The sequence below is a fragment of the Mustela lutreola genome, chromosome 4 (genome assembly GCF_030435805.1).
Source record: "Mustela lutreola isolate mMusLut2 chromosome 4, mMusLut2.pri, whole genome shotgun sequence".
Taxonomy (NCBI): domain Eukaryota; kingdom Metazoa; phylum Chordata; class Mammalia; order Carnivora; family Mustelidae; genus Mustela; species Mustela lutreola.
Window position 1 is genome coordinate 165,153,973 of NC_081293.1, and position 25,271 is coordinate 165,179,243.

General features: G+C 39.1%; 1 protein-coding gene across 3 annotated transcripts in view; it reads right to left on the reverse strand.

The window, feature by feature from the left end:
- Positions 1-25,271, reverse strand: part of DOCK4 (dedicator of cytokinesis 4) — a 455,246-nt gene that overhangs the window by 190,785 nt on the left and 239,190 nt on the right. For all 3 annotated transcript variants that reach the window (XM_059171596.1, XM_059171597.1, XM_059171595.1), the window contains exons 9-11: positions 7,063-7,144; positions 5,722-5,782; positions 1,602-1,734 (exon numbers count right to left, since the gene is read on the reverse strand). In XM_059171596.1, coding sequence (XP_059027579.1) covers positions 1,602-1,734; positions 5,722-5,782; positions 7,063-7,144 — 276 coding nt within the window. The remainder of the gene's footprint in view (positions 1-1,601; positions 1,735-5,721; positions 5,783-7,062; positions 7,145-25,271) is intronic.

The following is a 25,271-nucleotide window of genomic DNA, read 5'->3' on the forward strand; positions in this document are numbered from 1 at the left end:
TCAGAGCCAACAGCACCTGCTTCATGGGTATGTTGTGGGGATAAAGTCACATGATACATGGAAAATGCTTAACACAGTTCCTCACACGTAGTAAGCACACTATAAATGGTGGCCATTCTCCCCAGAATTATTTCAAAACCACTGCATTTAATGATCATCAGGAGAGTTTGGAAAGAGGATTATCATGGAAATTGAGGGCCACCACATGATAAAAAGAGTAGTGAGTTTTACTACCTGCTAGTTTCACCCAAAGTTTGCAAGTTAAAATCAAGGTCACAGATTTTATCCCTCTTAAAAGAGAACAGACAGAATTGCTGGTCCTAAACCACAGGCTACAGACAAATCTTTGTCAACTAATTAGCAAATATGTGGCATAGGTCCCAGGGGCACTGGGTGGAGAATGGATAAATCCATGAAACCCTCCAGCAGTGGTCAAAATCAATTTGAAGTCTATGTCCTACAGGCAGTGGGCCACTCATATGAACCCAACATAGGAAAACTATTGGCATATGTTGGGTTTATCAGCTCCACAGACAGAAATGAAACTCAAACAAGCTCGCTCATGGAGGTGGCCAGCCGTATGGTCTCCAAACAAGAATGAGCCCACGCCCCTACCCATTCCCTCAACCCAGAGTGAAGGAATTACAGTATGGCAACTCTCAATTTTCAAACCTCTGGGGAGATGCTCAGGGCAGGGTGGTCTGAAACCATGTGCATTTAAAAAAAATCAACCAACTGATTTGGAGTACATAAAGTGATTTTCTTAGTGGAGTGCCAGAAGTTAAATATCTCCCCACAACATCAACAACAACAACAACAACAAAAAAGAATATTGAAGTCCTAAGCTCTAGTACCTCAGAATGTGACCTTATTTGGACACAGGGCCTCTACAGAAGTAATCAAGTTAAAATCAGGTCACTGGGGTAGGGTTCCAACTTAATATAACCATGCCCTCATAACAGGTGGAAATATGGACACAGAGATGAAGGCAATGCTGGGCAGTATCACAGAACACTGAAAACAACCAGAAACCACCAGAAACTAGGAGAGAAAGGCACAGAATAGACTGTCTGTCCCAGCTCTCAGAAGCTATCAATCAAGCCACCACCCTGACCGAGGACTTGCCACCTCCAGAACTGAGAAAATCACCTCCTGTGGCTTAAGCCTCCCTCCTCTTCCTGGCACTTTGTTGGGCAGAGCTAACAAACTCATAATACATGAAAGAAAAGGGAAATCACCTACTTGCCCCTTCTGTTCCGAGTTCTAATTAGTTTGTGTTAAAAACTATGTCCGTTTTCCAAGAACAAATGAACTGAGGGTAAGGACAGGTTCGGTTCTTATATTCAGAGGTGGTATTCTGTGACATGGATGGTCCAGCCCATGCTAATGTGTTTGTTTTCTTGGGTTCTTGATTTCACAGTTCCTCTGACTGCTGAACGGGCTCGCCCGTCGCAAGTCTCCACATTGAGTTTGGGAGGGGTGGCTCATGAACTCAACCCCGCCCCCTGTTCTCCCATGACCCCCTTGGAGTGACCTTCACCACATGGCATCCACACGTGCCCCCACTCCCGCCCCAGCCCATCCATGGGCGTGCTTCTTACATGTACACCTTCAGGATGAGGTCATCTTTTGTATCTCCAGTCAGAAGGTCGGCAATGCTAAGAACTGCACAGCCAAAGGGTCGCCGGTACTGGGTGCTACAGGCATTCTTTTTCTCTCCTGCTCCCATTCGACCTGTTCAATGGAAAAGCAAACATAACCCATGCAGCCACTCGACCAGTGCACCTTCAGCGGATACAGAGACCCTAACCAATGGAACTGGGCAATGAAAGGGTGCAGGAGATGTTGCTTCAGTTCTTGACTCTCCTTTCCAGGCACCTTGTTGTGTGACCTCGGGCTCATCGATGAAACTTTGGGCACCAGCTGTCACCAACGAAACATGGAGACTGGAGCTGATCCTCTGTTTGGGAACCCTTCCCCAAGGATTCATGAAGACAACCCAGGAGGTCTGGGTCAATAAATGCCAATAATGGTGCCATTTCATTTTTCTATTTTTGAGAAAAGTTCCATACTTAAAGAACTATTTCAAATATTTCACCTTTGAAAGGAAGCAATGTGAGATTCCCTGAAGCTAAAACAAGTAAGCAAAGATGATCAAATGAGTGTGCAGGTCCCTTTCCTGACCCAGGGCTCAGGCTGATTAGAATTCAGCCAATGGCTAAAATCTCCTGGGATGCTTTTCACTCTGACACAGTTTCACCTTGTTTCAATTGTTATATATTTTTAAGTATGTTATGGAGATACTGTTTTAATTTATTATTATATTTGCCAATGGATAATTTTGAAGACAGAAAGCAGATAGGATTCTGAAGCTGAAACATAATAAGTTAATGTGAGGAAAAATAATGAAAAAATATGCAAATCTGTTTCCAGATGCTTGGCAACGAACGGGTATAGAAGTTGTTTTCCATCTGAGCAAAATTCTCCTATAGCACATCTAGAGGACTCCAGCACTTCCCAAAGCCGATGGTAAAGGAGTACCACAGAAAAGCAAGGCGGGTGGGGTGGGGTGGGGTGGCAATATCTAACTGGCTTTTATTTATCAGTAATACAATAAAATTACCCCACCAATGCATCATTTTTAGGGAAATGCTTACAAATAGCATGAAAACATCTCATTTTATCAATTAGACTCAAAACTAGAAAACAGGCCAGTTGCTCTTTAGATATACAAAATTTAAAAAATCACATTTTCATGACCTTATGCTTTAATATGTAGCTAAATTTCAACCCACGTTTTAACATAAATTACACTGGCAAATCAAACACTGTCCTGTCATACTTGAATTTAACAACAAATTATACTTTACTCACAAAAGTCACAAATTTAAAACTCTGATCACTCGTGAAAGGGGGGAAAGAAGTCTACGGTATCTCTATTTTAATTATTATTACAGATTGCATTAGGATGAAATGTATCCTCCTATCTCTACCAACATCACAATTTATGTTTCTTGCTTAATCATTCCCTGGTAAATGCAAGACAACAGAATGACTGGAAGATTCCCAAGTGGAGTATTTCAAAAATCACTTAACATCACACAAGAAATTTAGTTGTAAAAAATAAAAACAAAACCCCTGAAACTCTCATCATGATTACTTCCATGGACTCCTCTAGCTCTAAATTCCCAGAAGTTTAGGCAGGGCAGGCCTAGCACCCTGATTTTTTTTTACCCCCTTTGGCTAGAACTGCAGGTGTCTGGGGGGAGGACAGCCCCATACAGGGGTGCAGGCAGCCATCCCCTGCAACTTGAGAAGGCGGCAGGGAGGTTCCAGTCCCTCTCTGATCGCTGGGCTAGGCCCTCACACCCCTCATGTCCTCAGATCCTCAATTTCAAGTTTTCTTTCTTATGTCGGCAGGCACCACTCTTTGGATACCAAAACCATGGTCGGGTCCTGTGCTGCAAAGACTACTTGATGCCAGGCCTGGCGTTCCCCATTCTAGAATTAATAAAAGTTCACAGTTCTGGTCAGATTTCCAGGAAAATTCTCAAAGCAGAAAGGAAGGTAGGCATAGGGAAGGTTAAAAAATATTTAGTAATATTTAGCAAACAGTGTTAGCTACCAACTAAAAGCCAAAAGGAGAAACAGAGAGGTAGTAAAACCTTGAGTAGGGTGGCCAGGAGGATATGGAACTATTTATTTCTCTTTTTTTCCCCATCCTCCTCTGAACAATCAAAGATCCAGGCTCAGTTTCTGAGGCAAGGTGCCATTGCTCCCGTTCTCTGCAGCCAGTGAGGGTCAGCATGCCCTTTTCTTACTAAAGCAGATACAAGGGACATTCTAGAAGAAGAGGTATCTGTCCCTGATAGACAAGAATCCTCTGCTCCTTAATTTCATTGCAGCAGACGAAGCCTTGCCCTTTCTCAGAGTTTCTTACCTTTAATCTAATTTCTTCCCAGTCTCAAAGTGTCAAAACAGTAAAAGGGACCCGATCATCAGGCAACTCTTGCAGTAATCTCAGTGTCAAGCTGAGACCAAAGCTCAGGGGCAGAAATGGGTAACAGGTAATTTCCGATTCAACGTTCATTCTGGTGGCTTAATGATCATAAAAATCTTAGGAAAAAAATGCAATTACTAATCTAATGCTGCCTATTTGAAAGGCAGCTGTGTGACTGGTAACATGCACATGGCTTCCGAGGCAGTAGGGGCCTCCAGGCCCTGGGCGAGCAGGGCCTGGAGCCTCCCTGCCACATGTGTTTCTACCACCCAAAACCTACAGATATCTTCTAGAAAGTTCTGAAAGCAAAAGGAGTTTTTTCTCTTGATACTGTAGAAGATTACATTCAATGCAGCATTCACATGAAGGCATCTAAAACCACATTTTACATGAACAAACGGCATTATGAATTTGAATGAAAAGAACACACTCTCAAAGAATTATCTAACAAACTGCCCCCAGCCCCTCTGGGAGCCTAAAAGCTTTCTCTCATAAATAGTCAGCAGCACACATTCCAACTTTCTCAATATTTTTAAAGATTCTTTCTAATTTTTTCCCCATATATACTCACTTATAAGAAGAAAATTAAAATGAAAAAGTTTACTTCTTTTTCTTTTTATTTCAACAGCCCCTCAAATCAAAAAAGAGCATACAATGAAACTGGGTTTTCAGAACTGACTTTTATAAGAAAAAATATATGGAAAATCCATGTTAGGATGGCAACGTGTTTTTATAGTCTCTCTCAGTACACAACACGGCTATCAGATGCAAAAGAGAAAAGACTATAGAAATAAAAGTCACTATGCAGGACTGCATGGCAAGACATGACTATGGGGTAGAAGTATTCCCAAGCAAAGAATGGAGCACAGGCAGTGAACAAGTGGGAACCAGTTCCCAGTATCAGCTGGTTAGCTTTAATAGAAAAACGGTGTAGGATATGTCATACTTCATCGTACCTAGCACCTCTGCCATAAACTACCTGCTTTTAGGGGCATTTTATGAGTAAAAACAAGTGAATTTATTCTGGCTCTGTTGTGCAAGTTCAGTGTGGAACACCCAAAGTGTGCTCTGCAAGATCTTAATAACTGTTACATTTATTACATAATAAATGTTACATTATGCAAATGTTTCCATGGTCAAATCGAATTTGGAGAAAACTAGGGCCAACAAAGTCAGAGAAGCATTTTAATATTTCCCTGGAGGACTTCTGAGACCCTTTAATGAGCTGATGATATTATAAAAGTGGAAAAAATATATAGCATTCAGGGTTTCATAACCCTTTACTTGTCTAGCACTTTTTGCAATAATGCTCTGTAGCATTCTGCACTTTGGAAAATGCCAATTAGTATATAAAATTTTCATAAACTTGTAGGAAATCCAGATCCTAAAGAAGTTTAATTGATGCTGTTAACAGAAATTAGAATTTAAAAAGACAAATAAGAAATTTTGAGTCAAATATGTTTATGGAGTCCGATAAAAACAAAGCACAACAAACTACCTAATGACTTCTATGGGAAGAAAACAAAGTCTATGCATGAGGAAGACATCCGTGAGTTTGGGGAGGCATGGGAACAATCCCAAATGTGGTGATTCTCAGACTCCAAACTGGCTTTCACTGTTTTCTGATCCAGACAGCAAAGAGATCACACCAACACAGAGACCTTTCAGCATTTCTCCCCCTGTTCTATCACACCTATCACACCGGCAAGTGTTAGACTTACCAATTCGGATAATGTGCACAGTGATATAGACGTCCCTTCTTAGCTCACTGCTACCTAAATCCTATCAAAAAAAAAAAGTGGGATTATTTTAAAACTCACAAGTTATATAGAATTATTAAAGGTCATAGCACATTAGTTCTACAATTAACAGAAGACAAAGATAATGCAGACATTCTTAATGGAATTTTGTAACAGAAGCATATAATTCAAATCCTGTTCTAAAAATACCACTTGATCAAATTAACACTCTTAGTCTATGGATGTCAAATGATGCTTAAAAGAAAAAAAAAAGGCCCATTCTATGATAGCCAAATTATGGAAATAGCCCACGTATCCACTGACAGATAAATGGATAAAGATGTGAGACACACATGCACACACACACACGAAATGGAGTATTGATGGAGTATTAGCCAGCCATAAAAAGAACAAAATCTTGCCATTTGCAAAGACAGGGATAGGGCTAGACAGTATTATGCTAAGCAAAATAAGTCAGAGAAAGACAAATACCACATTTTACTCCTATGTGGAATTTAAGAGACAAAACAAATGAGCAAAGGGAAAAAGAGAGAGACACCAAGAAACAGACTCTTAACTACAGAAAACAACTGATGGTTATCAGAGGGGAGCTGGGGGGGATGGGTTAAATAAATGATGCGGATTAAGGAGTACATTTGTGGTGATGAGCACTGGGTGATGTATGGAAGTGCTGGATCACTATACTGTCCTCCTGAAACTAATATTACACTGTGTTAACTAACTGGAATTTAAATAAAAACTTAATAAAATAAAAATACCACTACAAGTTTACAGGGTAAGTCTACTGATGTCAAATAATACATTAAAGAAAAAGTCTTTTTTAAATTTCTCACTCAATCATTCTTTAACCATTTAATTAAGTACATCCTAAATGCTCTATGTCATGCAGAGTGTAACAGGCTCCAACATAAACCAAAGGAACACAGATGTGTGTATGAATGGTGGTATTCAAGATTCTGGGCACTAACTGTACTTCAGTGTGTTTGTTTTGTTTTGTTTTTGTCAAGCACTTATACTTTATTTTATGGTTTACATTATCACGTTCAATTAGCCAACATATAATATAGCAATAGTTTCTGAGGTAGGGTTCCATGATTCATTAGTTGTGTATAACACCCAGTGCTTATCACAGCACATGTCTTCCATAATACCCAGGCCCGCAGCCCTGCCCTCCTGTACTGTGAGTGTTATTTACAAAGGTTAAGGGAAGTCACTATGTTCTCTCACAATAATTTATTTCCTCAAGAAACATGAAGTACAGCTGGAAAAATCCGCCTCCGAGAAGAAACAAGATCCACCTACCACAAAGAGAGAGCAATGTCGTTCTGGTTTATCTGGGGCTTTGGGAAGTCCATTTCTATTCAGCCTCAGGAAAAATCTCTCACTACAAGAGAAAAAAAGTTTAATATACTGAAAATTATTTAATATCTAAGGACTTATCACTCTTCTATTTACTCTTCATCTTAAAAGGTAAACTCAAAACATATTAGGTCCTTCATCTGATGTCAAACTGCTATTGTAAATTAGAAGCACACCCAAGACAATAAACATTTACTTCACTTCTGACAATACTGGCAAATCAGCAAGAGCAGAAAACATAAATATCTATGCAAACAAAAAGAGTAACCTTTAAAAGAACAGGTTTCTATATCAGTGATACCACATTCTTACTATTCCAAAAAGTGGAACTAAGTAAGTGCAGGAAAGGAAAAAACCGGACCTACCATGTTTTGTGTGTTTGTACCTAAGAGTATTGTTTTTCATGTTGTGTGTCATGTATTTAATGAACATCATACAAGGAGTGGTAACCATCAAGCAGAAGGCTTAATATTTTATGCTCTTATAAATATATCATCTATAGCACCAAGAGAAGGTCCAAGAAATGAAACCTGAATTTGCGCTGGTTCATGAAGAAAAAGGAGACCTTAAATTCCCCACAGAACTTGCATATGAAAATACAGGGTCACCATATTAAAAACAAACACAAATACTATTGATCAGCTACTAATTCAAATCAATATATTTGTGGATGTCATTTAGATCCAAGGTAATGTTACCCATTTATATTCAAATATACCCATTTATATTCAAATAAACAGAAAAATAAGTAAGTAAAATAGAAAGAATATCAACCAGAGAAAAATGAATGTACCAGCAACCATGAGCTTCTGAATTTCAATATCCTCGTGCCTATGACAGAATCAAATGGCTGCCCACCTCAGGGAGGAAACACAGCCAACACCTACAGGATGCAGGACCAGGGTATTAGCACACAGTGTGGCCAAGGTTAGATTTGCTTTAGGCTGAGGACCAAGCAGGGAAAGAGAGTGTGGGGCGTTAGTGAGGCTCGGACTAACTCACCATGCTGATTCACCACTCCACCCTTGCCTTAAATACTGGCTCTGTCAACGCAAATCTCCCTTGTCTCGTGCAGGAGAAGAAATAAGAGCCATAACCACATCTCTAAGGAAGCATATGGATAAGAATTTATGACTGTTTTGGAACATTTTTATTCTCTTTTGTGATTTAAACCTAGATAGATACACGTAACAGATTCAACTACCTGGCTTACCATGTTTTTCTTTATTCTTACATGATACCTATTCCTGCCCTCTCATATGAGAAAGGGCAACCAATGTACGTTTCTGGGGGGTCATCCCATACCTATTATCTGTGGGGTTTGGGGGTATTTTTCCAGAGAGCAGTGGCTGACGAGGTCTGAGTGATGAGAATACAAATTGTTGCGAGAATTCTCAAGTGAAGCTAATGTTCCCACATGCTACAATTCTGAAGGCCAGTCTGGGAATGAAAGATCCAAAAGGATGCAGAGTTAAATTTCTATTACCCAACCGTCATTTACTATACTTCAAGGAGGACTGTAAGCTTTCTTCACAGCAGAAGAAAATTCACTACTATTTCAAATTTAAGATATGCTTGAAGTAAATGTGTAAAAATTCATCTTCAGATAAATGAATGATACTTAAATAATCATACTAGGTAATACTATTTTTGTTAAGAAGTCACCATTTGATGGCCACTCTGCTAAGGACTTAATGGGAATTGATTCATTTAATCCTCATTATGCCCTTATAAAGACAGAACTACTATTATACCCATTTTATAGACGGGGAAACTGAGAAATAGTAAATTATATTGTCCAAGATCACAGATCCGGTGCACGCCTGAGAATTGATTCTATCCCATGTGTTAATTCAAAACCTTTGTACTTCAAATGAATGCTATAAGGTTAGTCTTTTCTCTGCTTTATAGAAATAAAGAGCAAATATTTCCAGAATATTGAGATAAGAGAGAAGCCGTCCATCTGTTTGGGACACCCACTGATTTGGTCAAGGCTGGTCCTAAGAGTACAGGGTCACTCTCCCCACACCCTTCTTGGCCTCATGGGAATGAAAGCAGCAGAAATATATTTTAGCAGGTTTCAAAGCAGTCCCTGGCTTAAAATAGTTCCTTGGTAATTTGTTCAAGGAAACATACCTAGAAAAATAAATAGGAAAATAGAATTATTTTATTAAACAAATGCAGAGCTCCAAAATGATTTAAGAATTTGGCTTTAGTTAATCGACTCTCTTGAGATTTAAGACTGGAATTTGGTTTTGCGTCTTAGTCATCAAAGAATGTTTATGGATTATACTTTAGCCCCAAACACAGGCAATGTGACCATTTTCCCCTCTTCTGTACCACAGACAGCATCTGCTACTTTATATTTTTATATATTGTTGAGATGCACTTATGTTTGAGGTTCCTCTTTATCCCTACTGGAATGTTTACATCATATTGACCTTTATCTTCTGGTGGGCCAGTCTAAAATAATGAATACCAATAAGATAATATACAAAAGTCAACAAGGCATTCTAGATATGAAAACCTTAACTTTAATACTGATATAAAATACCACTCCATATTTGCAAGCTTCATCAATATTCTGGTAAAGTCATGTTTCCTAAAGTATTCTATTTCAGAAAGAGATTCCTTTTGCTCTGTCACTATTTTAATTTCACCAGTCTAGACAGAATCCTGATTATGCAAGTATTATACTATATCATATCCTGTTTCAGAAAGAATATCAATATGTACTAAGCCAATGACATATCCCCTCGCTGAAGCATACCTTAAGGGGAGATAAAAAATAGACTGACAAAGGGTACTACGGAAAAATAACTCAAGTGCAATTTAAAAAAAAAAAAACAGACTTCTATTGGGGTGCCTGGTTGGCTCAGTGGGTTAAGCCTCTGCCTTCGGCTCAGATCATGGTCTTGGAGTCCTGGGATCGAGTCCCGCATCAGGCTCTCTGCTCAGAAGACAGCTTGCTTCCCCCTTTCTCTCTGCCTGCCTCTCTGCCTACTTGTGATCTCTCTCTCTCTCTGTCAAATAAATAAATAACATCTTAAAAAACAAATACAGATTTCTATTAAAAGGGAAAAGAAAAATCTTTGTGGCCAATTTAAAAAAAAATCTTATTTAGTTAATGACAAGTCATTACACAAACTCAAATCTCAAATCAAGTTCTCTTTAGCTTTGGTAATACAGGACCTATTTAACCAGTAAATGGTTTCAGAGGTAAGAAGATGACCTATAGGAAAACATTTCAGAATCTTTGAATTACAAATAAATATCCCGCCACCCCATCCCCACCCCAAGTTTGGACAATACCAAAACGTATGTCTTGAAGGCCGGGGGAGAAAAACTGAACAAATCACCGACGTCGCACTCTGGTACATCTTCTACAATTCTCTCACAAACTTTTGTGGCCACGCACAAAGGCATTTTTGAGACTCTACTCTAAGGAAAAGGGTGGCTTCTCCAATTAGAAAACACAGTTGGTTTTTGTGAGCTTAAAAAGAGTCCTTTTTGACGTGGTAAGATGTGAATATCTCAATTACATCGTTTACATTTTTTTCCTAATCATAACAGGTGTGTGTGTTCCTTGCTAATACACTGTCAAGAACGAGAGTATGGGGTGATCATCATTAACCTTTACATCCCCAGCTGCTAGCCGATGACCTGGTACTTCCTCAGTGGTTAATTAAAGACTGAACAGATATAATCTTTTAGAAAAAAAATACAACACAATCCCAATAAGTGAGGAGATTTATTTGCATTCCTAAGTTTCCCTCTCTTCCCCATAATGTCCTTTACTTTATGGTGAGAAATACATGAAATTCTCCAAAGAGACATTTCAATCAAGGGCACCTCCCCACCAGATGTGAGAGTCACCTAAATAACTTCATGGCACCCCATATTTTAGATCATGCTTCTAGCCTTGTCCCCGTGTACATTTTATATCTTTGTTATATTAAACATATAGTGATGGAAAAATCTACAGTGAAATTATATATTTCCAAATGAGAATACTGTGTCCTTGATCACTAAGGAATAAGTAAATAGAAACAACTCCAGAAACACTGAGAAATGTGAGCTGATATTACCAGCCAGGAAAAAAAAACAATCCTCATTTGACTTTGCCATATACTACCATGTTCTCCCAGAGGGAACTTCTGAGAGAAATTTGGTGCCCACCTGAATTCCATGTGTAAGCCATTATAAATCATTTTATATTATAAATCAACAAAGACAGATTCTTTCTTTTTGGAAATAAAGCATAAAAAAAAAAACCCATAATTACTTATTATCTATGACTTGCCTTCTTCTAACAAGGATTTAAGGAAACCAAGATAATGAAATAAGAGTGTAAACAAGCATCCCCATCCTGGGCCCAAGAGAAAAATTGTACAAGTAAATATTACCCTGTGCTGGGTACCATGACTTACACTTCACATGGATTTTCTCACTTACTTCTCACAACCACCCCATGTGGTAGGAACCACCTCCAACCCTACTTTGCATATGGGGAATCTGGGGCTGGGAGGTATTAGGTAAATTGGCCAAACTTGCATGATCAGCAAGGGTGCAGCCAGGAAATCAATTATTCAGGGCCTGAATCCAGAATCTTGGGTCTTAACCACAATACTAAGCAGTATGTAAAAGAACAGATTATCGTGAACAAAGCAGAGTAAGACTAACCATGTCATATGAACAGAGGGTTGGTATTGTGAATATTTTCAATAAAATAAAAAATAATAACGAAAACGCATGAAACTGAAAATAAATGACTGACTGACAGAATGAATGAATGAATCAAGCCAGCCAGAAATGTATCTGTATTTAGGGAGTTTACATCTGTGTGCCTGCTCAGTTGTGCCACCGCATTCCGACGTACTCAAAAAGATCTCTGATAATGAAGAGTGTTATTTCCATGCAGATCTGGATAGAAAAGTTCTTACCCATGGTCAGATCATGTGGGGTGTGCAGTGGGGATGTGGGGCCCTCTGATGGCTTCTGTTCCCATTCTCAGCAGGACAGGATGTTCCTTCTTCCTGTCCCTCTGCCTAACACAGCCACAGAGAAGCAGTCGCCCTTCTGTAGGAAAGGCCTTGCCTAGGGTCTTGGAGGCCTGCAGGCCAGATGTGGGAGAGGGCTCCCAGACTTCTGAGTCATCCTATCAAGTGCCTCTCCCATAGGGTGTTCCTAGGATAAGCAGTTGGCTTCAAAGAGCAATGCACCTGAAGTTAGGACTGGCCAATGCCAAGGAGATTTTTCTCTTTCTCTGTATGATTCATGTTTACCTCTCTATAGTTCCCAACTCGTAAGAAGCAAAACTGCCTGGTGATCTCAGGAATGTGAAAATTACACAAGCTGTACTTCGTCCAAAACCATATGAGTGGGGAATATCTTGAGTTAGAACATGTGATATGAAAGATTAGTAGCCTAGACCGACCAATCTATAGAAAATTATAAAGAATTTTTCTAAAATCACTTGAACAGTTAACTCATTAAAATAAATAGAGGACCCCCAAGAGTAACAGTAGCAGACGAGAGAAAACATTAAGATGCTCATGTTCTGGTAAACTAATCAGAAAAACCCTGAACAGTCTGGTTCTTTTACACTCACACTTTAAGAAACCATCTGACCAACAACTGCCCATGTAGTGCCTTTGAAAATGCGAAGTCACTTGTTTTACAGTTAACTTTGCCATGTGTAAGGATAACAATATCTACTCTATGATGAGCAGAAGCAAAGGGAGGTGCGCCAGGAGCCAAGGCGGAAACAGTGGGAGCGAGAGGACAAAGGGAAGAGTGAGGAGCCATGAGTGGGTGTCTCAGCAGTACTCACCCCAGAGCCTTGAGCCACAAGGCAAGAGAATGCAAACATAAGGTGATTTCATGCTTCTATTTCACTGCTTCTGCATTTTGTCACATGCTTTCTGACTGATGAACAGTATAAGATGCTGCCAACAGCCTGAGGGGGCTGTTACCATGTTCTTTCCTAGAACAAGTGGCAAAGGACAACTGAAAACAGGAAGGCCCAAGCTACTTTCTAAATGTGGACTAATGCCCCCCATGGGCTGGTGCTACCACGGTTCAGGCAAGACTCTGGGGAGGTGGGTGGAGGCTGGGCTGGCCACTGGACCAAGGGCTTCAGTGCTCACCATGGCACAGAGGAAAAATGAAAGGAATGCTCAGTGGGAAACAGAGACACTTGCCCGCCTTATCCTCTGGGGGCTCCTAACACAGGTGCACACAACATGCTCTTGGGAGCTGTATAAAACCCAGGCCCTCCCCTGGACATCCTGACTTACTAGGTCAGGATGAATCTAAAAACTCCCTGCATGTTTAAAAGTCCAGTTATGTGTAAGGACCACTGTTTTGACCTAAATATACAGGCCCTAATGAGTTAGAACTGCTGTCTGTCTTTTACAAGAGTCACATATACCAGAAAACAGGCAATGCACGCCCGTACCTTCAGGCCAAAGACTTTTCACTGTTCTTCTCCCAACCACATAACCAGACAAGGGACAGTTTCTCCTTGGCAATAAATGAAAGTAACTCTTCGAGCAAGACTTCCTAAATAAAGCTATTAATGGGCTTTCTAAGTTTAAAACTAAAGCAACCTTAGGGTCATGAGCTTTTTTCTGATTACAGGGAAATGGAAAGAGAGTGATTGTCGCTACCAAGGTTTCTGGAGTTCACCTAGAGAGAAGACAGAGTCTTCAGTTTTCTGTTTTTAATAGTAATGTCCATGCCCAGATTCACCCTAAAAATATTTGACGGTGAGAGACTAAGCAACCAACTGATGTGATGGCTTTGTCAGCAAAGGATTCTTCAGTTGAATGAGACAAGGGGAGATTATTTTTTAAACTAATAGTCAAATCTATTGCGAATGTTGAACATCATGCTGATTCTTACTACTTAAGATGACTGAAAAGCATTTCATGCTATTTTTTCTTTCAGAGAATAAAGCTATCTGAATCGAAACTCTTCCTAGAATAGTATAACTCAACGAAAAAAGAAATTCCATGCTTTTTAAAATTATAAATAAGTAATATACATATCATCTGCCATTTCATATTGCCTGTGCTATCCATCACTGACTGATGAATTTTAAAAAATGATTGCATTGACTGATTTAAGAAAAATAGTAATGACTATAAGTTCAAAAGACTTGAGACTCCAGAAATCCCAAGGTTGAATTCAAGAAAATCCTTAGAAATAGCTATACTATTTGAGCAACTCAGGGAAATACTTTTCTGCACCATCTCTAGAGAACTCATTAAGAATTTCAATAGAAAACCAGTTTCTCAGAGAAGTAAAAAAAAGTAGGCAATGATAGGATCTTGTCAACAGAAACAGGAACCATGAAATAAGAAGGCCTATATAGGCAGAATATCTTATGCTTATTCTTCTGTGAATTTACATAATTTGATCATTATAAATATTGTATATTTGACACACCACAAGGGAGGAAACACTCCAGTCGATGCACGGTAATTATTCTGACCTTTCTAACAATGTCTCTTTGTTAGGGAAAGCATCTGTAATAAGAAATCTTGAAAATAGAGCAACCCTAAGCTTAAATATACTCTGGTTTGAAGCATGCAGTTCCTTGCAAGGAAATCATAAATGAAAGCAGAATAAATAATTAAACTGGAAGTAAGTCAAGCCCTATAAAACCACTAAGTACAACACATCTTTCATGCATTTATTATCTCAAAAAGATATTTATTTTAAAGAAAACAAGCAAAAAATCCAATTTCCTTTCAACAACTTACTGACAGATTCTTTGCATTCATTACAAGTTTAAAAACTGAAAACTATCTAAATCCTTATTAAATAGTATTCGTGAGCTAGATGACAAATGCACTTGGGCTTTTGAAGGTCAAGTGATTTTTTTTTTTTTTAAACAAGGCAGCTAAACCGATATACAAATATTAATGTGAATGAGAACTGGTACATTACTTTCATAGAGGTTTATAGTTTTCCTAAATTGAAGAAGGAGCCAAAGGGACTAAAAAGATTAGGAAGCATTGCTTTAGACACTGCAAATATTTTTGTGAAATGGAAACACTACATTGGTTAAAATACTATGCGATGGTATAGAAACTATCTTTCAAAAATACTTCTTGACTTAAAGTTTAAGAGTATTTTCAGTAGCATTAGAATCTACATTCTGGAAGTACAGGATTTTTTTTTCCCCTGGGTTATTCACTGATGTGTCCCCACTTGCCCAGATCAGTGCCTGGCTCTGAGAAGGACAGCAGTAATTGTTTGCTCAGTGAATGATCATCAATGACTCAACAGCAACAGTGTGAAATCATGCTCAGTGGACATAAAAAGAAGACACAGTCTCTGTTTAACTCTCAGTCAAAAATCTTTAAAGAGAAATACTGAGGAAAAGGCACTGTATATGTGTCTGCCAGTTTTTATTCACATTTTTTTAGCATGACAGATTTTGCAAATGACGCTCCCATAGGGACAGGTCTGAGAGTGTGCTTCTGATTCACAGAGAGTAACATGAAACAACACCATCAACACTCCAGAAGCCCTCAACAGCTTGAGTTCTCCCTCTCACTGATAGGCACATGCCCACTGGAGTAGAAGGATGACAACAAAAATGAGACAATAACGGCATGATCTTACAACGTGTTGTCTCAACAACAGAAGATTTGTAAGCTTCCTTTAACCACATCAACACCCACCAGTGGACACAAGAAGATGATGAGGGGATAAAGTCTTATGTTCAGAAAAGGAGCTAATAAGGGCCCTATCATTCACAATTCCTTTGTCAGTGTTCAACCATCTTACAGCAGAAATGGCACCAAAAAAGTCCTTGCGAGATGGGTTGCTCAGTGTGACCATAACTTCTTCAGTGGGGAACTTAGGAAAATGAAATCTGAATTCCATATAAGCAGCAAACATAGCACAGAGCAAGAAAGACAGAGATGGCAGCTTCTAGGTGAAAAGACCACCAAGCTGATCATTTTTTTAAAACACAGGAAGAGGGGTAAAAGGGCCTTCTGGTCACATTCTACAAGATTGCACAATCTCAGTAAGAAGAGACAAGGAGGGGTGCCTGGGTGGCTCAGTGGGTTAAGCCTGTGCCTTTGGCTCAGGTCACAGTCTTAGGGTCCTGGGATGGAGGCCCACATCAGGCTCTCTGCTCAGCGGGGAACCTGCTCTCCCCCCAGCCCCCACTGCTCGTCTCTCTGCCTACTTGTGATCTACCCCCCTCTCTCTCTGTCAAATAAATAAATAAAATCTTTTGAAAAAAAAGAAAAAAAAAAAGGAGCCTGAATAAGTGGGGAGGGCTAAAAGAGAGAAAGCCAGTTCTGAATCCACTGAGTGTTCAGTTTTCTGCCATCTTGAATTTCCAGCCACTTATCATTAGAATCAGGTATTAATTTGCAATTGGAAAAATAAATGGAATTGTATAGCTCTTAAAATTCTATGGAGAAAAAGAGTAGATCGCTTTTACCCCAGTGTTCTTAGCATGAATGAAGTTATTTCTTGGCTTCTTCTGTTTTAATTTAGATCTTCTTCCTGGCCCATTTCTTAAAAGGTCTCTGATGAAAGACATCACCACATCTCTAAAGCAATTATTTGTTGTTATTTTTTTTAAATAATTTTTTATAAGATTTTATTTATTTATTTGACAGACAGAGATCACAAGTAGGCAGAGAGGCAGACAGAGAGAGGGGAGGAAGCAGGCTCCCTGTGGAGCAGAGATCTTGATGTGTGGCTCAATCCCAGGACCCTGGGATCATGACCTGAGCCAAAGGCAGAGGCTTTAATCCACTGAACCACCCAGGCACCCCTGTTTTGTTTTTGTTTTTTTTTTTTTAATATGTGACACAGAAGTGTGACCAAAGGAGAAGCAAACCACAAAATCTGATTTACTCCAAAGTGACAATGGCCCCAGTTTTCATGCACCTGCTGGAAGAATTAGAAGACGGAAAAGAAGAGGGAGAATGGGGAGCAGTAGTGCCTTTAAACAGGAGGCCCAGGGAAGGTCACTGTGGGTCATGGATGGACAGACACCCACAGCAAGATGTGAGCCAGCACGTCTAGACACAGCAGGAAATGCTCCAGGCCGTAGAGTAGTTGATGTTGCCACAATCCAAGGAGGAGCTCTGAACGCCTTCTTCATCTATTTTTGTTCCCAAGCAGAGTTGTGTTCCCTGCATGTATGGCCAGACCTTCTCTCTCTACATTGTTGTTGTGCTTTGGAGAGGTTCCAATTTTGAGTCAGCTTCGTAACATCACACTCAAAGAAGAGCTCTTTGCCAGCTATCTTTCAGCATTCACAAACCATAAATGCTCTTCATTTATGATAAAAATATCAATGCTGAACTTATGTGATCACACTCTAATAAGTTGCAAATGATGTATGATATGAGAAATTCTAGCATAGTGCTCAGAGAATTAAAAAATCTTTCCCGCTCTCTTAACTGGGTTACGTACAATAGATACAATGTACTACAATGCACACAATTCAGACACATTTTTCCTAGTTTGGGCTGAGTAGCCATTGTCTCTGAAAGCTGACTTCTATAAGCTCTTGAAAAATTTTCCCAGTACCTGAATTTTTCAGAAACAAAACAAAACACCCCTTCTTTAATTTCCTTTAAAAAATGAAAAGGCTATTATTAGATCGCATCTGCCTCTGAAGAGACCCATCGGAAGCTAGGGTTGTCATTTCTTTGATTCTCCTCATCATGATGCCAGATTCCCAATCTTCTCATTCTTTTCCAACTGCGATGTTTCAATCTCCAAACCCCAACCCCTGCTTCTGACGCCTACTTCCTGAGCACCTCTGGCAAAAGCTGTAGAACTTGAGAGCCAGGACTCACTGCCCCTTTCAGATGTCTCTCTTCGGAGAGACCACACCACACACAGCAATTCTATTATTCTGCACTAACTCGCTTCCTATCACACTTCTGTTCAGTGTCCACTCACCCTGTTCCTGTAAATCATTTTCAGCCTCCAATTAATTCTCTCTTTTGCTTTCCAATGACAGATCTTTTTTCCCCATGTTACTTATACAAGACCAAGGCCACAAACCCAGTCTTTTCATCTCAACATTTTCTGTCCATTTCACTGCCCTCACCTCCCTTCTTCCCACGTTAGAAGCAGCGCCCTTCCTCTCAAGGCATCTTGGATCCCCTCTGACATTTGCTCCAAGATTCACCTTTGAATCTCCAGTAAGGTCTCACCAACAAATACTCCTATGTAACTTGTGCAATGAGTGAATGAACGAACAAGTAATATGCCATTCACAGAACTGCTGCATATCTTCACTTTTGAGAGGTGGAACCTATACTAATTCAGAGTTTCTGGGACGCTGGTCCTAGTGAAGACATAAAATTTTTCTTGAACATATAAGTACTTCCTCTCACAGAATCTTGATTCATCTTCTAAAAGCTGCTATTTTGCTTTATATATGAGTCAAAGTTTATGCTCTAAAGGTAATGTTACAATGCACATATTATAAAATACTGAATGTCCTAGACCTTAGCAAAACATTCCTCTCAAGTTTTGTCAAATCCATCATCAAGGATATTATTGTCAGTTAATATAAACCCAGGAATATTATTACAGTCAGAATGGAACCAAGACATCCATGCAACTAGCAACTAGACTAGACTAAGAAACCAATCTTCTTCTTCATTGCTTTTTTGCCTCCGTGCATAAAATATGTGAAGTAGGTAACTCATTAACTATATACACCCAATTGCTAAAAGTTCAACCAAGAACCTATAGACCTACCACAGGGAATCCACAGTCATGACATTATGTCACACTAGTTCCACCTATCCCTTTATTCTAACTTTGTTCTCCATTTGCTTCTCCCCCCCTTTTTGTTGCTTAAGTATTTTAAAGCAAATCATACCCCTGATGCCATTCTACCTGTTAACCAGGAAGTCTCTCTGAATCTTATCTAACTATAATAACTTGTACCTAACAAAACAACAATAAGTACTCATAAAATATAAGAATTCAGGAACAAATACTATTTATCATTTCTGGTTATGTTAAAGTACATTTCCTATTTGGGTATTTGAAAATCATAATCTTTATAGCTACCATTTACTGACCAATGACCACGTGTCAAGCATTACATTATGAAATATATCTATGATCTCATTTAATCTTCAAATAACCCGAGAGAAAAGTGCTATTATCATCTTCATTTAGCAGATAATTAACAGCTATAAGAGAAATGAATTAATGCACCAGACTGATTCAGCTACTGAATTAAAAAGAAAAAACAACCCAGGATTTGAACCTAGGTCGTCTGACACCAGACCTGAGCCACTTATAAACTATATAGTGCTGCCTGTACCAGATATGGGAAGAGACGTGTCTTGAGGATGGAGATACATTCAGACATATTTCATAGTTCTATATGAATTCACATTAAAAAGCCCTGGGCCCCACCAATAATATTCACGACTTGCCTTTCTCATAAATGACGGAATTAGGATGATATATCAAAAAAGAAGGTGACAGTGGGCAACATAAAATTTACATGGAAATGAGGCATTTCATGGAAAATCAAGAGTTTGTATGTATTTCCTACCACGTATGATGGTAGGAAAAATACATAACTTCAGGAAAGAATGTGACTAAAGTACCAGCAGAAAATAAATTTTATCTGAATTTAACTACTATGAAAAGACCTTAGGAATTTAATTACCAGAATAAGACTTTCCAGGAGTACTACCCTGCTGCTATTTTCTCAAATAAAAGCCCATGCCAGCAGCGTGCATGCATGAGCAGCCCTGGACTAAGCTAAGTACCCATTTGTGGCACTTAGGTCCTATTAAACAAATTCTCTGATGAGAATGAAATACAGTAATACATTAGTCGTGAAACAAATTTACAGCTTTAATTAATGAAGCCTTAGAATACATCAGTAAACAAAGTAATGAAAGTTATAAGGGAAGTAGTCAGCCAGTGAACGATGTCATTTGCATTGGCCCATCTAATTTACAGTCTGTTGTAGATTAACTGACACATCTCCTCACAGGGAAGATATGAGTGAGCACACACATGCAGAGCTGAACAGCCTATGCAGAACACAAACACTGGGAGTATTTGTCACCAAACTGTTCAAAAACCAATTTTAAATGCAAGCCAAAGGAGACAAGTGTAACATATAAGGTTAACTAGTATATATATATGTATACACACATATATATGAACAAAGACTCCAGATAATCCCAATCCTATAGCTCGGTTTATGCACACCAACACCGTTCCACAAACTCGTCCCTTTCTCTGGCCCCGGCTCATCTCTCCACCTGCACTTTCAGGCCCATTTCCTGATGCATCCCACCACCAAAGACTTCCCCTCTCCTCTGAGGGCAGTCTCTCTTTTGTTACTGGATCCTTCCTGTCAACAAGCTCATTTTCTCTCCCACCCTGGTTTCTTAAAAAAACAAATCCTCAACAGACCCCTTACCACACACTGGTGAGTAAAACTTGGTTGAGGAAGAAAACAGGGTATAGTAAGTCCTAAAGATGAGGAGACTGGATATAGGAAAATGACTCAGAGTAATGACACCTGACGAGGCTGCAAGTTAAGATACCAGCCACACGACATACTAGCTGGGTCACCCATTAATCATGCTGTGCCTCAGTTTCCCCATCTATAAAAAATGGGAATAGTATCAGTACCTACCTCATAGGGTTGTTACAAGAGACAAATAAGTAAATATTTTTTAAAAAGCTTAGAACAGTGCCTGGCACATCACAAGCATTATGGAAGTGCTTTGTTAAATAAACAGAATAGAAAAGAAGAAAATAAAACAAAATTACGGAGGATATCTGGGGAAATGACTGCCTGACTTTCCCAGCTATATACCCTTGTAGAGTAGAGAAATTACAAACTTTCAACCAGACAAATATTCTCTAAAACCACTTTACTCATATAAAACTTAATTTATCAAATTCATTTTTTACTAATTATGTAAATGTCAAGACTGTACAAAACGCCAATAAATCAAAGTATGTTATATTTGCTGAGCGTGGAGTCCAATGTAGGTTTATGTGCAGGGAGCTCTGGGTTGGTGCTGTTACACAAGCAACTGAGGTAGGTAAGCTGGACAGGAAGAACATGGTCGATGTATGTGAGCAAGATGGCGTCAGAGATTGACTAAGTCTTTGTGATTACTTACAGCAAGAGTTGTCTTGCATGAGAGGCCTAACGTTCAGAGACATGTCCAGGTAGAAATTTTTTTTTTTTTTTAATTTTTTATTTTTTATAAACATATATTTTTTATATACATATATTTTTATCCCCAGGTCTGTGAATCACCAGGTTTACACACTTCACAGCACTCACCAAATCACATACCCTCCCCAATGTCCATAATCCCACCCTCTTCTCCCCAACCCCCTCCCCCCGGCAACCCTCAGTTTGTTTTGTGAGATTAAGAGTCACTTATGGTTTGTCTCCCTCCCAATCCCATCTTGTTTCATTTATTCTTCTACCCACTTAAGCCTCCATGTTGCATCACCACTTCCTCATATCAGGGAGATCATATGATAGTTGTCTTTCTCTGCTTGACTTATTTCGCTAAGCATGATACGCTCTAGTTCCATCCATGTTGTTGCAAATGGCAAGATTTCATTTCTTTTGATGGCTGCATAGTATTCCATTGTGTATATATACCACATCTTCTTGATCCATTCATCTGTTGATGGACATCTAGGTTCTTTCCATAGTTTGGCTATTGTGGACATTGCTGCTATAAACATTCGGGTGCATGTGTCCCTTTGGATCACTACATTTGTATCTTTAGGGTAAATACCCAATAGTGCAATTGCTGGGTCATAGGGCAGTTCTATTTTCAACATTTTGAGGAACCTCCATGCTGTTTTCCAGAGTGGCTGCACCAGCTTGCATTCCCACCAACAGTGGAGGAGGGTTCCCCTTTCTCCGCATCCTCGCCAGCATCTGTCATTTCCTGACTTGTTGATTTTAGCCATTCTGACTGGTGTGAGGTGATATCTCATTGTGGTTTTGATTTGTATTTCCCTGATGCCGAGTGATATGGAGCACTTTTTCATGTGTCTGTTCGCCATCTGGATGTCTTCTTTGCAGAAATGTCTGTTCATGTCTTCTGCCCATTTCTTGATTGGATTATTTGTTCTTTGGGTGTTGAGTTTGCTAAGTTCTTTATAGATTCTGGACACTAGTCCTTTATCTGATATGTCGTTCGCAAATATCTTCTCCCATTCTGTCAGTTGTCTTTTGATTTTGTTAACTGTTTCCTTTGCTGTGCAAAAGCTTTTGATCTTGATGAAATCCCAGTAGTTCATTTTTTCCCTTGCTTCCCTTGCCTTTTGCGTTGTTCCTAGGAAGATGTTGCTGCGGCAGAGGTCGAAGAGGTTGCTGCCCGTGTTCTCCTCAAGGATTTTGATGGATTCCTTTCGTACATTGAGGTCCTTCATCCATTTTGAGTCTATTTTTGTGTGTGGTGTAAGGAAATGGTCCAATTTCATTTTTCTGCATGTGGCTGTCCAATTTTCCCAGCACCATTTATTGAAAAGGCTGTCTTTTTTCCATTGGACATTCTTTCCTGCTTTGTCGAAGATTAGTTGACCATAGAGTTGAGGGTCTATTTCTGGGCTCTCTATTCTGTTCCATTGATCTATGTGTCTGTTTTTGTGCCAGTACCATGCTGTCTTGATGATGACAGCTTTGTAATAGAGCTTGAAGTCCGGAATTGTGATGCCACCAACGTTGGCTTTCTTTTTCAATATCCCTTTGGCTATTCGAGGTCTTTTCTGGTTCCATATAAATTTTAGAATTATTTGTTCCATTTCTTTGAAAAAGATGGATGGTACTTTGATAGGAATTGCATTAAATGTGTAGATTGCTTTAGGTAGCATAGACATTTTCACAATATTTATTCTTCCAATCCAGGAGCATGGAACATTTTTCCATTTCTTTGTGTCTTCCTCAATTTCTTTCATGAGTACTTTATAGTTTTCTGAGTATAGATTCTGTGTCTCTTTGGTTAGGTTTATTCCTAGGTATCTTATGGTTTTGGATGCAATTGTAAATGGGATTGACTCCTTAATATCTCTTTCTTCTGTCTTGCTGTTGGTGTAGAGAAATGCAACTGATTTCTGTGCATTGATTTTATATCCTGACACTTTACTGAATTCCTGTATAAGTTCTAGCAGTTTTGGAGTGGAGTCTTTTGGGTTTTCCACATATAGTATCATATCATCTGCGAAGAGTGATAATTTGACTTCTTCTTTGCCGATTTGGATGCCTTTAATTTCCTTTTGTTGTCTGATTGCTGAGGCTAGGACCTCTAGTACGATGTTGAATAGCAGTGGTGATAATGGACATCCCTGCCGTGTTCCTGACCTTAGCGGAAAAGCTTTCAGTTTTTCTCCATTGAGAATGATATTTGCGGTGGGTTTTTCATAGATGGCTTTGATGATATTGAGGTATGTGCCCTCTATCCCTACACTTTGAAGAGTTTTGATCAGGAAGGGATGTTGTACTTTGTCAAATGCTTTTTCAGCATCTATTGAGAGTATCATATGGTTCTTGTTCTTACTTTTATTGATGTGTTGTATCACATTGACTGATTTGCGGATGTTGAACCAACCTTGCAGCCCTGGAATAAATCCCACTTGGTCGTGGTGAATAATCTTTTTAATGTACTGTTGAATCCGATTGGCTAGTATTTTGTTGAGTATTTTCGCATCTGTGTTCATCAAGGATATCGGTCTATAGCTCTCTTTTTTGGTGGGATCCTTGTCTGGTTTTGGGATCAAGGTGATGCTGGCCTCATAAAATGAGTTTGGAAGTTTTCCTTCCATTTCTATTTTTTGGAACAGTTTCAGGAGAATAGGAATTAGTTCTTCTTTAAATGTTTGGTAGAATTCCCCCGGGAAGCCGTCTGGCCCTGGGCTTTTGTTTGTTTGGAGATTTTTAATGACTGTTTCAATCTCCTTACTGGTTATGGGTCTGTTCAGGCTTTCTATTTCTTCATGGTTCAGTTGTGGTAGTTTATATGTTTCTAGGAATGCATCCATTTCTTCCAGATTGTCAAATTTGTTGGAGTAGAGTTGCTCATAGTATGTTCTTATAATAGTTTGTATTTCCTTGGTGTTAGTTGTGATCTCTCCTCTTTCATTCATGATTTTATTTATTTGGGTCCTTTCTCTTTTCTTTTTGATAAGTCGGGCCAGGGGTTTATCAATTTTATTAATTCTTTCAAAGAACCAGCTCCTAGTTTCGTTGATTTGTTCTATTGTTTTTTTGGTTTCTATTTCATTGATTTCTGCTCTGATCTTTATGATTTCTCTTCTCCTGCTGGGCTTAGGGTTTCTTTCTTGTTCTTTCTCCAGCTCCTTTAGGTGTAGGGTTAGGTTGTGTACCTGAGACCTTTCTTGTTTCTTGAGAAAGGCTTGTACCGCTATATATTTTCCTCTCAGGACTGCCTTTGTTGTGTCCCACAGATTTTGAACCGTTGTATTTTCATTATCATTTGTTTCCATGATTTTTTTCAATTCTTCTTTAATTTCCCGGTTGACCCATTCATTCTTTAGAAGGATACTGTTTAGTCTCCATGTATTTGGGTTCTTTCCAAACTTCCTTTTGTGGTTGAGTTCTAGCTTTAGAGCATTGTGGTCTGAAAATATGCAGGGAATGATCCCAATCTTTTGATACCGGTTGAGTCCTGATTTAGGACCGAGGATGTGATCTATTCTGGAGAATGTTCCATGTGCACCAGAGAAGAATGTGTATTCTGTTGCTTTGGGATGAAATATTCTGAATATATCTGTGATGTCCATCTGGTCCAGTGTGTCATTTAAGGCCTTTATTTCCTTGCTGATCTTTTGCTTGGATGACCTGTCCATTTCAGTGAGGGGAATGTTAAAGTCCCCTACTATTATTGTATTATTGTTGATGTGTTTCTTTGATTTTGTTATTAATTGGTTTATATAGTTGGCTGCTCCCACGTTGGGGGCATAGATATTTAAAATTGTTAAATCTTCTTGTTGGACAGACCCTTTGAGTATGATATAGTGTCCTTCCTCATCTCTTATTACAGTCTTTGGCTTAAAATCTAATTGATCTGATATAAGGATTGCCACTCCTGCTTTCTTCTGATGTCCATTAG